This window comes from Carassius gibelio, chromosome B22, assembly GCF_023724105.1.
Source record: "Carassius gibelio isolate Cgi1373 ecotype wild population from Czech Republic chromosome B22, carGib1.2-hapl.c, whole genome shotgun sequence".
In the NCBI taxonomy this organism is placed as follows: domain Eukaryota; kingdom Metazoa; phylum Chordata; class Actinopteri; order Cypriniformes; family Cyprinidae; genus Carassius; species Carassius gibelio.
In genome coordinates, this window is record NC_068417.1 from 5,930,669 (window position 1) to 5,946,039 (window position 15,371).

The 15,371-nt window shown below is 33.7% G+C and overlaps 3 protein-coding genes across 5 annotated transcripts in view; all 3 read left to right on the forward strand.

Annotated features, from left to right (window-relative positions):
* LOC127987694 (uncharacterized) overlaps window positions 1–15,371 on the forward strand; it is a 2,462,016-nt gene that overhangs the window by 1,470,338 nt on the left and 976,307 nt on the right. The window lies entirely within an intron of this gene.
* The window catches only part of LOC127987716 (protein NLRC3), a 41,614-nt gene that overhangs the window by 9,990 nt on the left and 16,253 nt on the right, over window positions 1–15,371 (forward strand). The gene's annotated exons all lie outside the window — the stretch shown is intronic.
* LOC127987755 (cytokine receptor common subunit gamma) lies at window positions 4,868–12,472 on the forward strand. Of its 3 annotated transcripts, XR_008161360.1 has the most exons (7): window positions 5,016–5,030; window positions 5,327–5,402; window positions 5,665–5,746; window positions 5,830–6,002; window positions 6,086–6,222; window positions 9,421–9,589; window positions 11,984–12,255. XR_008161360.1 is itself a non-coding variant. In XM_052590158.1 (6 exons), the coding sequence occupies exons 1-5, from the start codon at window positions 4,943–4,945 to the stop codon at window positions 9,568–9,570; spliced, it is 630 nt and encodes a 209-aa protein (XP_052446118.1). In that variant the 5' UTR covers window positions 4,868–4,942; the 3' UTR covers window positions 9,571–9,589; window positions 12,367–12,472. The 3 variants fall into 3 exon arrangements, 2 of the variants coding, with proteins under 2 accessions (XP_052446118.1, XP_052446117.1); XM_052590158.1 differs by lacking the exons at window positions 5,327–5,402; window positions 11,984–12,255 and adding an exon at window positions 12,367–12,472 and having other exon boundaries at window positions 4,868–5,030; XM_052590157.1 differs by lacking the exon at window positions 5,327–5,402 and having other exon boundaries at window positions 4,868–5,030.

Sequence of the window (15,371 nt, forward strand, 5' to 3'; positions counted from 1 at the left end):
AAGCCAATAGATGATAAATATCTCAGAATCAAAAACCAAAATCATCATTTACAGTCAATTTACAGTCGCTCTTCAGCACTAGATATGTCCTTAAGTCAATTATTATTTCAAACACTCATAAAAAAATGTTTCTTTATAGGTTAGCTCATTTCTCAATCGATATGTATTCAGTGCCCCTGACTATCACTCTATTCACTTTCAAGGTATTTTACTGTTTAGTTTTGGAGAAAGTTCATTCAAGCTCTTACACCATGCCTCATTCTCAAGCACTATATACATTATACACACAATGGGTCTCATTCATGAAACACGAGCAGAACGAATTTTTGTGTAAATCGCGTGTAAAGTGGTTTTGGCGTAAATTTTCGGATTCATTAAAACGTTCGTATTTTCCAAATGTTAGCTGGTACGAAAGAAATCTACACCTGCTCACAGCCACGCGTAAATAGTGCGTTTAACGTCTGAACGTTTTGCTCATTAATACGGCTGCATTTTAATTCATCTTAATCGGGTACATATTTACACAGCATTTTGAAAAAATATTATATATATTAATTACATACGGCTTTTCTTTTAACTTTTATTATGAGAGCCAGTAATAGGATCTGTAATATGCTGCCAAACTTCCTTTTTTAGGACCTGATACGCCACTATGTACGCTTGAAAATTAAATGGCGTTTTGAATGAACTTCTGATAATAAAACTTCAATTTCTGCAGCTGAGAAATGTTTGTTTTTCAGTCGCTTTTGAGAAGACATGTTGAAATCCTTCGTTTGGTGTCATAATATGATGCTCATATATAGTTGTCAGTCGGATTTAATGGGAGGGATTTATGGTAATTGAGAGTGAGCGTGCACGCGCGTCCCATTTACGACTGATTGGAATTCATTAACACACACACACATTTCACTATCACATCTGACGTTTACAAAGTTTTTGTGAATCAGGAGAAGAGTTTTCAGGAAGTTCTCTTTACGCGCAAATCACTCAGATATTTACTCGTATATTTACGAATGTTTCATGAATGAGACCCAATGACTTCTTGCATTTTACCTTTTACTGTCATTTAATGTAGTGAATACCTTCTGATTATGTTCTGAACTGATTATGTTCATCATCCATTTGAGAAGTCATTATTTGTGTGCTTACGAATTCCTCACCATCAGTTACATTTATTATATCTATGTTTCATAGCCCAGTCAGTGTTGTGTTTGGTTATGGTTATATATATATATAACCTTATTCTTCGGTCTATTAAATAAAAATGCTCCGCTGGAAATCCTCACTTCTCATCCTTGACTGAATCATCACAATTATATGGTATTATGATGAACTGTTGAATTATCTATTTAAATTAAAGAGATTGGGAAACACAGTTGATAACAGAAAGAATAATAAAAGTGATGCAGTGTCATTACTGTCACTTTCAATCTTTTAATACATCCTTGCTGAATAAAAGTAATAATTTCTTTTAAAAAGTCCATTCATGCTAACAGCAAACCTTTAAATGGTACTATAGCTCAATGCTAATAGCATTTAAATATCAAATGCTCTGCAATGTCTTTCCAGAAGGGATAACGAGAGCTTGTGGAGAGAACTGGACTCATTGAAACAGAAATATCAGCAGCAGCACAAAATCAAACGTAAGGTAAATGGAAACACATCTGTAAACCATCAAAATAATACCAGTTTATGTCAATAATAAATCCTTTTTTAGTAATCACTATACAAACTTCTATCCTATGTCTCTCTTTTTCAGATTATAACGTTCATCATCAACATCCTTCAGTCAAATGGGATAAAATGTTGCAAAAGAACAGGAAGTTTGTTCACCTAAAGCACACAAAATGTTCTCATAGTCAGTGAGAAATGTGATTGAAGAGGAAAGTGTGATCTAATTCATGACTTCATCAAACACGATTTAGTTTAGTTATAAAAAGAGCTTGAAAGATAGAAAGCGTTCCCGTAACTCAAACTACATGTTTATCTCCCGCTTCCCCAACTCTCTCCTCCATGGAGCTGGCGTTGAACTTGAGTCTGAGGAAATACTCACTGAAAGCTTAGATAGCAAACTGATCTGTGTGCCATTTTCTCTTATAATTAATGTATCACAGATCTCTGTTTTATCAATAACTGGAGCAGATTCTTTTTCTTATGAAAAATGTTTTTTTGTTGTGGTTATTTTTCTTTTTTAGAGAGACAAACCTCACTGCTTTAGTAACAGCTAACAAGCTTGTATAGTCTGATGTGTTTGATTTCATGTTCATGATCGATGCTTAGTCCTGGCTGCCACATCTCTGCTGTTAAAGACTCTGACACAAACAGAGAAGCCAGACACAGGTACACACACATCCACACACGCTTCCCTCTCACACACATGTACGAACCACATGAATCCAGAGCTTCCTCTTGTGGTTTGTTGCAGTTACACCGCAGAAGAGCCTGAAATAAACTGCAGAGCGGGAGCAGGAGAGCTGTGATAGTGGAGAGTTTTCAGATATATCACCATCCTTCAACACTACACTGCCTATAGAGCGCTCTTTTCTCATTTAAAACTCGAATGCATCTGATATTGTGCTGTTGTGCTTGATAGTAAAAGAAGTATCTGAAACAGACAACTGTTGATAGTTCTGCCATTTAATGAAAGGATCCGTATCATTATACACCAAGTTGATATATGTCAATTGTAATTGATGTAAATCATGTACATTTTCTGTTGTGATTTTTATCCATCAGTGAACTCTAAACTCTAACTCTAGTGATTTCACAACAAACTTTAGTCTATCAGCAGAATTGACCATGTAGGGTGAAGCAATAGACCAAACTGACAGAGAGCACTTTGAATCATCTGTCAGTGTTTTAAAAAATTCAGTAAATGATGGAAATGTTTCTGTTAATGCAACTTCTGCAATAAATGCAGTTTTAAAGTCAGCATTTTTGTGTGGGAGGCTTGTCAAGATTGTTTTATTTAGCAGAGAATCTGCTGCATACTCTGCCACCAAATGTCTAAATAAGTAATAACTAATATATTAATAATAGAGCTAATGTGGCAATTAAAGTTACTTAAGAGCATGATATGCTATTGATGCACTCTCTCTCTCTCTCTCTCTCTCTCTCTCTCTCTCTCTCTCTCTATATATATATATATATATACACAAACACACACACACACACACAGTGCTGAATGAACATTTTTTAACCCTTTACAATTTCCTATATTACTGCATAAATATGATCCATATGTGTTACACATAAATATCTAACACTGGGTCATTTTTCTCAAATAAATGACAGAAAATATCTTTGTCTCATTTGTTTGATTGGGTTCTTTGTCTACTTTCAGGAATCGTGTGATAATCTGAGGATGTTATGGGTCATATGCAGAAATGTAGAAAATTGCAAAGGTATAACAAACTTTAAATCAGCACTGTGTGTGTGTATGTGTCACATATATATTAGTTCAACACATTAGCTCTATTATTAATATATTAGTTATTACTTATTTAGACATTTGGTGGCGGAGTATGCAGCAGATTCTCTGCTAAATAAAACAATCTTGGCAAGCCTCCCACACAAAAATGCTGACTTTAAAACTGCATTTATTGCAGAAGTTGCATTAACAGAAACATTTCCATCATATACTGATTTATTTTAAAACACTGACAGATGATTCAAAGTGCTTTCGGTCATTTTGGTCTATTGCTTCACCCTACATGGTCAATTCTGCTAATAGACTAAAGTTTGTTGTGAAATCACTAGAGTTAGAGTTTAGAGTTCACTGATGGATAAAAATCACAACAGAAAATGTACATGATTTACATCAATTACAATTGACATATCAAATAGCCTCTGAAGAAATATCTGATGATGTTTTGGTTCATATTTATGCAGAAATATAGAAAATTGTGATATACAGTATACATTGTGTGTGTGTGTGTGTATATATATATATATATATATATATATATATATATATATATATATATATATATAAGTTTGTAACACTTAAAACATTGAAAATGTCACAAAAAGAAATAAACTAAATATTAACTCATCATATCTCCCACATATGATGCCAGGGGCGCAACTATCCAGTGTTAGAGGGGTATGCAGAAACACATTTTGAAATAATAAATGTTTATTTTAAAGTATATCAGCCTGCCATAATTATGGTATATATGTACATGCACATAATTATTATTATTATTATTATTTTTTTATCTAACTATGAGCTACAGCAAAAATAAATACAATAGAGTAACGATTATTAGAAGTAAACTTGATTTTTAGTTTCTTTTTAGTTTTTTTAGTGATGTCTAGCATTAGTTTTTAGGTACAGAAATTGAATAAAGTAATCAAATGTAAAACAGAATTTCATATTTGACTGAATAAATTAAAGATTGTTCTTTATTAAACTTACAGAAGCTTTTAAATCAAGAGCACTGAGTGATTTCTTTGTTGTTGCTGTTCGATCTATATATATATATATATATATATATATATATATATATATATATATATATATAATATTCATAATCAGTTCATCTTTCGTAGTAAATTACTCCACTGGCATAAAGATACGGTCACCAACTATGATAGCATATTAGTCTTGAGACAAAACATGGATTACAGTGATTTCTGATGTGAATAAGTTATTCTGCTGTTGATTGCACTTCTTGTACTTTATTGTCTAATTAAGGTCAGAATATAGGCTATAATTTAATTCCTTAAACATATTAGTATAGTTTATTGAAGGTTTTTGATATGTGTGTTTTCATGTAAATGTTTAATGTCTACTCTCTTTCGAACACACATTTAGCAGTCAGTTGTGTTTATAACAGACATCAGCAGAACGTGGCTTCTCTTGAACATATGTCAGCACACACAGCAGATATTTAAGTTGGAACAGGCAAGACCAAAACAGATCTAAAACAACAAGCGCATGACCCTGTCCAAGATGATGATGCTTTTAGTTGCTCTTTTCCTTGGGAACATTCCTTCATTTGCTTTCTCTGCATCATCGCAGCCAAGTAAGTATTTTACAACTGCACTATTTTGAAATGTAATGTTTTTTTTTTTTTTTCTTTAGTTTGATTGGATTTTTTTTTTTTATTTCTTCCTCTTCTTGTGGTTTAATATGCTCTTTAAAACATGGAAGTATGTGGTTCTTCAACAGTTAAGATGTTAAAATCGAATATGTTAACGTATATATGTCTCCCGATGGCAATCATTTAAACCGCAGAAGTGATCCTCCTCAGGAAATTGTGAAATTTTCCAGTAACCCGTCGCCTGAAGAGTTGACTATATTCAGATGCTTATTTTCCAGAAAGGCTTCTCTGTGTCCGTGATGTGCACACGCAACCAAAGACAGTTTGACACAACTTGAGCTTACAACACTTTCAGTTCAGTTTCTCCATATAATGACTAAATCAAAATGTTCTAAATATTTTTATTTAATTTTAACCAGAAAGCCTGTATAAAATTGTGATTTAGACTGGAAATGTACATATTTCCTGTATGTAGAAATTTCTTTGCAGTCCGTACAGACAGAGCATATAGCTGTACTGTGCCATTTATATATTACATAATTCATTATAATGAAAAATAAATTAAAGTTCATTTAAGTGTTAACTATCTTGTTTTTTTCTTCTCTTCTTTACCCAGATATTAATTGTCTTATCATAAATCTGGACTATATTAACTGCACATGGACTGAGCATGAGCACAATTACACTTTCAGGAGCAGGTAAATATGTAAAACAAAATAGAAAACCTGCATTTTTGGATGAAAGTTTCAGAACTGACAACAGCATGTGTTTTCTTTCTTAGGTTTACTCACAGAGAAACTCTGGATTGTCCAGAATATCTCAGGATTGATGGTGTTAACGTGGGCTGTGTATTCCCCTACAAAACAGCACAGCGGTTTAATACATTAGAAACACGGCTGTACAGTGACGATGGAGGTTTGGTGACAGAGCAGGAGCATAATCTCAAATCATATGGTATTAGAAATGATTCATATTTATTATGACTTGACCATAATTGACCAGTTGATGAATTAAAACTGTATTGTGTTGCTAATCAGTGAAGCTTTCTCCTCCGATCAACCTGTCTGTGGTGGAGAAAAAAGACACTGAACTGTGGCTATACTGGGATTTTACAAAGAACAGCGGCTGCTTTGAGAGTGAAGTTCGTTACAGGACAGACAACAATGTGTGGAAGGTAGGAAATGTGTTTTATGAAACTAAACCTAGCCACATTTGAAGCACATCACATGGACATTGTATAGGTATTAATTTCATATGGCTTAATGATTTATGAGAAACGTACTGATACTGAAATCACATTAAAATAAATGTACAAAAGTGGTTTTATATACACAGGAAGCATTTTGAATGCAACTAAAGTGACTACTTTAATGTTTTTGAAATTAAATAATACTTCAGTTAATTTAAAAATTGTATTTAAAAATTATTATTATTATTATTATTATTTTGCTATTTAAAGATTATTGTTGCACTGAATGGCTTTTTGGTAAAAATCTGTACTAAACTATTATTGTTGTGATGCTTGAATGCTCTTTTCATATTTGTTCATCTCCAAGCAACACCAAAGCATCTATTGCAAGTCTTTAAATCAGGGTTTTAGACTTGCACATCGACTGGTTGCAGCGGCGGACTGGGGTTAAAAAGTGCACACACTACACCAAATCCACCAGCTCATTATGACGGAGCATTATCATTGTTTATTAAATTTAAATTCTTATTTGATTAACATTAATGGGATTCTCCAAAATTAAAATTGTGTCATTAATCACGTATCCCCATGTCGTTCCAAAGCCGTAAAAGCTCTGTTCCTCTTTAGAACAGAATTGAAGATATTTTCATTAAATGATTATTATTGTTTGGGATTTAAGACAAGTCTGGGGTTGTCCTAAATTTAAGAAGTTATTTACGATGATTTTTAAAAAGATTATTTTCAAGAATTTGAATTCCTCTTAGGTTTTGTCTTAAGAACAATCTTAAGAAAAAAGATAAGAGTATTCTTAAGAAGAATTTTTGGGGAATACAAAATATTGGTAATTTTTTTCTAAAGTTAAAAAAATGAGAAGAAAACGGCAGTTAAGAAGAAATTTCTTCTTAAGAATGTGTTGTGAATCCAGCCCTGGGAGGATTGAGACGGTCCCATAGACTGCCAAGTAAATAACAGTGTCAAGGTCCAGAAAAGGTATGAAAGTCATCATCAGAATACTCCATCTGCCATCAGACGTGCAATCTGGGTTATATGAAGCGATGTGAACACTTTTTGTAAATTAAGAAAACAAAAATAACGACTTTATTCAGTAATTCATTTATCAACAGGCAATATCACCGTATGCTGCATATGATTTTCTGTATCATCCGCACCACAAGGATGTGCTGTTTTATTTCAAATGAAAGCTAAAAACATGTAGAAACTGCAACAACTTTGACAAAAGAATTACTGAATAAAGTCATTATTTTTGTTGTCTTAGTTTATAAAAAGTGTCCCCGTCGTTTCATATAACCCAGATTGCACGTCTGATGGCAGATGGAGTATTCTGATGATGACTTTCATACCTTTTCTAGACCTTTACACTGTTATTTACTTGGCAGTCTATGGGACAGTCTCAATCCTTCCGGTTTTCATCTAAAATATCTTAAATTGTGTTCTGAAGATGAAGAAAGCTTTTACAGGTTTGGAACAATGTGTATTGTACCTTTCTATTGGTCTTCGGAAGTCATTATAATATGCTGATTTGCTGTTCAATGAACATTTCTGATTATTTTCAATGTTTAAAACAATTGTGCTGCTTTATATTTTATGGGTAAATTAATAATTTTATTTAACAAGGTTGCATTAAATTAATTTAAGTGACAGTAAAGATATTTATAGGCTACTTATAGATTATTTATATTTCAAATAAATGTTGTTCTTTACCAAATAAAGTTTCACAGTATCCACAAAAATATTAATCAAAAACAGTTTTCAGTTGGCCTATTGATAATAATAAGAACCATCAGTAATAACTGATCATAAATAATAACTGAAAATAATTAAGCAGCAAATCAGTATATTAGAAGATTTCTGAAGATCATGTGACACTGAAGACTGGAGTAATGATGTTGAAAATACAGCTTTAATCAGAAATAATTAACATTTTAAATTTATATTTAATAGAAAAACACTTGTGTGTGTGTAATCGGCCCTATTTCATAATATTAATATTTATTGTATTGTTGATCAAATAAATTCAGTCTTCTTACAGAAAACGAATAAATAAAAAGTCTTAATTATTTCAAACATTTACCCGCCAGTGTGTAATGCATGTGAAATAGCAAATTATATTTTAATAAATAATAGGAAATATATAACTTTTCTAATCACTGCAACAAAATAATTCACATTTACAATGTTCTAGACAGAATAAATGTAACAATTATTAGTATTAGTAGTACTATTTTTTCACAAATTACTTACAGAAGAAGTCCTGAATAGAGCTTTACAAACAGTCACTCCTAAATTAAATTGTGATGAATAACATCGCATTAATAAATCTGAAAAGGCTAGTAGTAGTTTGTATCCCTGAAAAGTAATGTTTGTCGTTTAAGATTTTCTTATCGTAAACAGAGTTGGCAAGTATTGCTGAATTGTCTCACCATTCAGCTGCTTACATATTACCTCAGCTTGCATTCAAGTGGTGCACTGCTCAGCTTCTGTGAACAGTAAATCCTGCCTTCTTCGATTTGATTGGCTAATTCAAACATTTTGACATTGACGAGCACTTTTGAGCCAGTACACTGAGCCGGAGCACACTAAATTAATTTGAATATTTGACTCAAGTGGGCCATGCAGGCCATTCATCTGGGCCGATGGACGTACATTTTTTATAATTTATTTTATATATATATATATATATATATATATGTATTTACGCAATGGGCCAGCCCACATTAGTCAAAGTCCCGCTGGGAAAATCCCAGTGCTCCAGATGGCCAGTCCATCACTGATTGTGTGAATTATTCAATGACTCAGTCATGAGAACATGCCACTTGTTTCTTTCCTGTAGTGATCATTGTAAAAGACAGTCACTAGTCTCCACCTATCGGCTTAATGATGTTACATGTGGAATAATACATTCAGTACAAATTCAACAAATAATAATAGACTCATTAGCATTTTTAAAAATGAACTTGTTACTATGCCATATGTTATATCTTGTTGGAACTTTATTAAATGTTAAAGTGATTTGCTGAGATAACATAAAGTCCCAGTGCTTGACGACTAGACTAATGAATTTCAAAGACCATGTTGTTCAAATTGTTCTTGTAATGCTTTTTCAACCTGTGGTCGTCTGACAACCAAACTCAAAACGGCAAAGTTTACATCTCTCTTCCCTAGAACACCACTCCAGGCCCCAGGACCTCCTTCAGTTTGCCTTTTCCCTCCAAAAAACGCTATGAGTTCCAGGTCAGGGCTCGTATACAGTCCTCCTGTGGAGAGTCCAAGTTTTGGAGTGACTGTAGTGAGCCTGTCTACTGGGGATCTTAAAAGACCAACGACACCTCAGGTAACTTATCATGTCTATATTACACACACACACACACACACACACACACACGTTCATGTTCATTCTCACACTTTCTCATAAAAAGCACTTGTTAATAAATAGCTTTCCTTAATAGGTTTGTCCTTTCTTCCAATTGATTCAAGTTCACAGTCACCCTGACTAGTACCATTTAAATTTTCAAGTCATTTTACTGTATAGTTTTGGAGAAAATTAATGACAAAATCACTCTAAAAAACAAAGTGCATTCTAGCATTTGCACCATTACCCATTTTCAAACACTCATCACTTTTTTTCTTTATAGGTTTGCTCATTCTTTCAATTGATTCCTGTCCACAGTCACCCTGACTATTACTGTAATAATATTCAAATATTTTTACTGTACTGTTTCGCAGAAAATCAAAGGCAAATTCACCCCAAGCACAGTGTTGCCAGATTGGACTAAAGATTTCCAGCCCAACTACAGCTTAAAACCCGCCCATTAAAAAAAATACCAGCCCAAAATACATACTGTTATTAAAACTGTTATAGAATAAAACACACCATTTTTTTTCTTATTAAACAACCAGACTAACAAATCGCACATTGGAGAGCACGAGGCTCGCCCCAAGTATATCCAGTGCATTTTTATATATATATATATATAAATGATAATTTTAATAAAACACAAGGTCTACATCGGAAACCTCAGAAGGGGACATCATTTTTTATTGTTCTTGTGCTACTATTGTCAGAACTACAGTTCTTTTCTAATAGGCCAATTCTCAAATCATTTCATTATACTTTTCTTTTTGTATTAGTAGGTTACTTACAAATTTGTGCTTAATTACCAACTAATTATTTTTTATATTATCATTATTAAAATTATTATTATTATTTAACTTATAGACCACTGGGCGAATCAACATGAATTCTCGTTTTCCTTCTTTTAATTTAAAAAAAAATAATGACTGAATGATACACTGAATCGTAATCAGCTATTACGTTTCAGAAACGATCAAACATCAGAATTGTACATCAAAATAAAACTGTAGGCTAATAGCATAAACACGCTTACCTTTTAATATGAAGTTAACGTAGATAATCCCCGCAGAACTGATGAAAACGTCTTTATTATAGAACAATTCTAGAACTATTTAAAGATAGGACCAACTTTGTACAGTCACAACCAGTTTGATTAATAGATCGTTGAGTCAAATCTCTCCAGCAACTGCCTGGGAGGTTTGAATGTTGCCGAGGTAAACCCATTCAGACCGGGCCAGTGCACACATCCATGATGCTGGAGAGTAAAGGTAGATGCGATTCCTAGTGTCATCTTTTAAAAGCGAGACGAGGGAAAATGCCCGCTCAACATGGCCATTGGAAACAGGCAGAACAAGAAGTCTTATGGCACCTTGTGCCAATTCCTGGAAACACTTGTGCCAAAAAGCATGCTCTTTCAAATCATTTAACTGTGCTCTGATTTCTGATTGACAGTATTTACAAAATGCCTTTGTATCATCGTCTACCACAGGTGTAATCCATGTTTTTAAAGACTGGTCGCTCTCCCATTCCTTTCTGTAGGACTTTTTATATTTACCTCACTTTGGCATGATGATGATGATGATGAATGATGATCACAGTTTTGACTATATAACGAATTAGCCTACAACAACCCGCCAATCAAGCTTGAAGTCTGATTGGAAAGGATTCCCCTGAACCTTATTGGCTAAGCTGAACCATACCTAATTTAAACATCATCCTACATTAGCTATATAATTTATTTTATAGTTAGTTTTCATTTAAAAAAAAATAAAGAATACTGTTTATAGTCAAAAATAAAAACCCGCCTGTTGTATCAAAAACCAGCCCAAATTTTAAAGACCCGCCCAATGCATTTTTTTCCGGTTGGACGTGACCAAAAGGAGCCCAATTGGGCGGGAACCCGCCCAATCTGGCAACACTGCCCAAGCATCTAAATGCATAATCACTTTTGCATCATGTCCCATTTCAAACCCTCATAAAAACATTTTCTTTAGAGGTGTTCTCGTTCTTTCAGTTGATTCCTGCTCACAGTCACCCTGACTATTACTGTATTCATTTCCAAGTCATTTTACTGTATAGTATTGGAGATAATTAAAGGCAGATACCCCAAGCATGAGTGCATAAGCACTTTTACATTGTCTCATATTCAAACCATCATAAAAAATCTTTCCTTTTTAGGTTTGCTTGTTCTTTTAATTGATTACTGTTCAAAGTGATCCTGACTTTTTCTGAGTTAATTTTCAAATCTTTTTACTTTATAGTTTGGAAGAAAATGAATGTCAGATTCACCCCAAACATCTATTTGTACCTTTGCACTTTTACATCACGTCCCATTTTCAAACACTCATGAAAGTATTTCCTTTCTTATTTCAGAAAACATCTTAAGGAATAACAGCACTTTAGACACGCTGCAGTAAATCCCATCAGACTGCTCAACAGTGCCTACTGTGGCTTCAACACCTGTCTTCTGCACAAAAAAAAATAATAATAATAATAATTCTTCTCATATTAGCCTTTTGTTTAACTGGAGAAAACAAATTCCATCTTTGCATTTGTATCTGTGAAATGTAATAACACAGTTTACATAACCCCTATCGCAACTTATTTCTGTATTTGAGTCTTTATTAAACTCTTGTTTAAATTCATTAGGTTGTATTGCAGTCAATCAATCAATAGCCTACTGTTATTTTAAGGTGTCATTCAGTCTTGAAAGGTGCCTAATAAACTGCATTATTATTATCATTAAATGATTATAGGAGTAAGCTGCAGCAGAGGCTGTGGAAGGATGACACCAAGGAGTTCTGCAGAGGTATGAGGCATGTAATTGGTTACAAGCTGTAGGTACAATAAAACAACAACAAGAAAAAACTTCTCTCTCTCTCTCTCTCTCTCTTTCTCTCTCTTATCATCCATTTATTTCAGTGGGATTTAATACTAACTTGGCTCACCAGAGGGAGCCACAAGATAACAATTCCTTTTGGGCCTCAGTTTAAAATGCAAATCATACAATAGATTGACTTGAAGTAAACAAATAATAATAATAATAATAATAAATGTCTGTACTTTAGTCTGTAATCTCAAAAATAACCTTATTTTTATATATCCCAATGATACTGAAAAGATTTCAGTTGTAAGACAGCTTGCTGTCAAATTAACTTTATATTTGTGTATTTTAATATAGTACATCACTTGTTAAGGTTGATTGAGACAGATCTACACAAGATATTTTACAGCTCAATTCAGAAGCATAGCTTCTGTGTATACAACATATGCATGAGCAAATGGGCCAGGGGGCCAGATTGGGGGCCCACCGAGTAAAATATTTTAATCAAAAGGGGGAATTAATTCGATAAATATATCGAATCCCAAATCAGCCAATCAGAAAACCAATCAGCTGTGCCATGTGATAATGATGTCATTAGGTCAGAGTGAGTTAGAGCTATCAGACTGCGCCATCTAGAGTTTCATACAAGAGCTCTGTATTTGTGTCCAACACCGTCTCACCCCTCATTGTCACGTATTGACGCTTGGTCATTGCCCCCTGATGTCGACATCCCCTTTGAGTCACTTTTCAACGTAGAGGGCCATCCAATACACTTCAATGTTAATCCCTCACCTTCGGATTCTGACGCGAGGGGTCAACCAACGAGAGATAGTGCTGGGCTGGAAAGTTTCTCTTTTCATGGTCATAATCAGGTGAGTAGTGGTAAAATGAGAGGTGGGTAAACTGGTAATTCGGTGATCATCGTATATGGACTGCGCATTGTGTTATTGGATTTAAAAAGACTTTCAAAACGTGTTTGAATAGGCAGCGTTAGACTATTAAAAAATGTATGAAGCTGGAGTTGCTATGGGATTGACTCATTTTTGCAGCCAGTTGACGAATTACAGTTTAAGTCTCTTCCTTGTTGGCTTCATGAGAGAGGGTGGGAGGTTGCCGCTTGGTTAAAAGACGGATTTAGATAACAGGTAAGCTTTCCACCCATCTCATAAAATAGTTGATCTATTTATGAATTAAATTATGTGTTTTGGCCTAGATTGAATTCCATTTGTATAACCACAGTTTTACTATAAACACCATGGTTGAACTGTAGTTCGCAAAACCATGGTTAATTTGTGGTTGCCATGGTTAAACTATAGTAACAATGATTTTTTGGTTTAATTTGTAGCCATGCACATGAACAAAATACTATAGTAATTTATAGCAAATACTATAGTGTTTTTAATCCATGCTATAGTAAAGATCTTGAATGAATCTGTTGTAGTAATTCTATAGTTTCTGTGATAATATAACCATTATAGTTATATAAACTAATTACTTTACCCAATACTATAGGCTAATCTAAATAATACTAGATTACTTATCACAGTTTATCAGTTGGCTATAGTTAATACTACAGTATGCTGTAGCATTCATTAACAAAGTGTTGTGAACACTATAATATATACAGTATAATAGACTTTACTATAGTGGTTCAGAAACACTATAGTATTTATTATAAATTACTATAATATTTTTTATTTTCTTAAGGGATGCACAGTAACAACCACATATACCGTGCTTCACCTTAAATATAGTTTTACTCTGGTATTTTTATGTATGGTAACCACAGCACTTGTTTACTCTTAGTTACTGTTTACTCTTTCTATTGACAGCACAGTGTACACAGCACTTACCATGGTTTTACCACAGTGACTGTATTTTTATGTGGTATTTGTAGTTAAACAACAGTAACAACAACAGTTACCATGGTTTTACCACAGTAACTGTGTTTTTACTGTATAGTACGTGTAAAGTGCAGTAACCACAATGCTTGTTATGCCTTTAATACCTTTTTGTGAAGCGATTGTAATTCAGTATTTGTTTCTGTCTTGCAGTTATATCAGATCACATACTCCACAATAACCTGTAACCCAGCAGCTCTTTAAAGAAGCCATCTCTTGTAATAGTTCTCTCAGGGTTTCCTTTCTTTTCCCTTTCTTTCCTTTCCTATTTTTCCAAACTATAATCCACGATTCATAAATGCACAGTTTTGCTCTCTCTCTTTCTGTGGTTCATCATGGCCTAGTTTTAAAACTCAGAATCAGATTCTGACCAATTCTGTCAGAAAGCTGCTGGAATTAACAGGGAACTTACCGTAAACTCGAAGCTCAATGCTGATCTTGAAGAAGCTGCCAAGGAGCCTGAACAAGTCCTTCAAAGAGTCAGCCCTTCACAGGTTCTGTTGAACACATTTAGTTTTAACCAATTAGCTTTAATCAACACATCCAGTGTTAGAATTGTGTAAGAGCTCTTGGGGGTCACCCCCCCCCCCCACCCAAAAAAACAACAACTGTATTTATTTATTTCATATAATATATAATTTAATTTACTTGTGAATTTCACTTTATTTTGTGTGTTTCAGAACATGTTTTTGAAACTGAGCATTTACTATATGTAAAATTAAATAAAAATCTATATACTTTGAACGATCTCTTGATTCACTATCAATTCACATAAATAGGCCTACTGTTCTTACTTTTCTTTTGTTAAATTCAGTATTTTCTTGCATTAATTAAGAATACACACTTGTGTGTGCTTATCGTGTGTCGAATCGGACACGTCTGGCAGAAACGGTTCTTGACTCATGAACGAGTCAGTCTTTTGTTAATTATCTGTCTCAGCTCGGTGTTCATCTTCTGTTCTCTCTTCACAGCAGTTCAGTCAGTGTACTGTTTGAGTAATTGAATTACTCCGGGATATTGGTTTGTTTGAACTCAG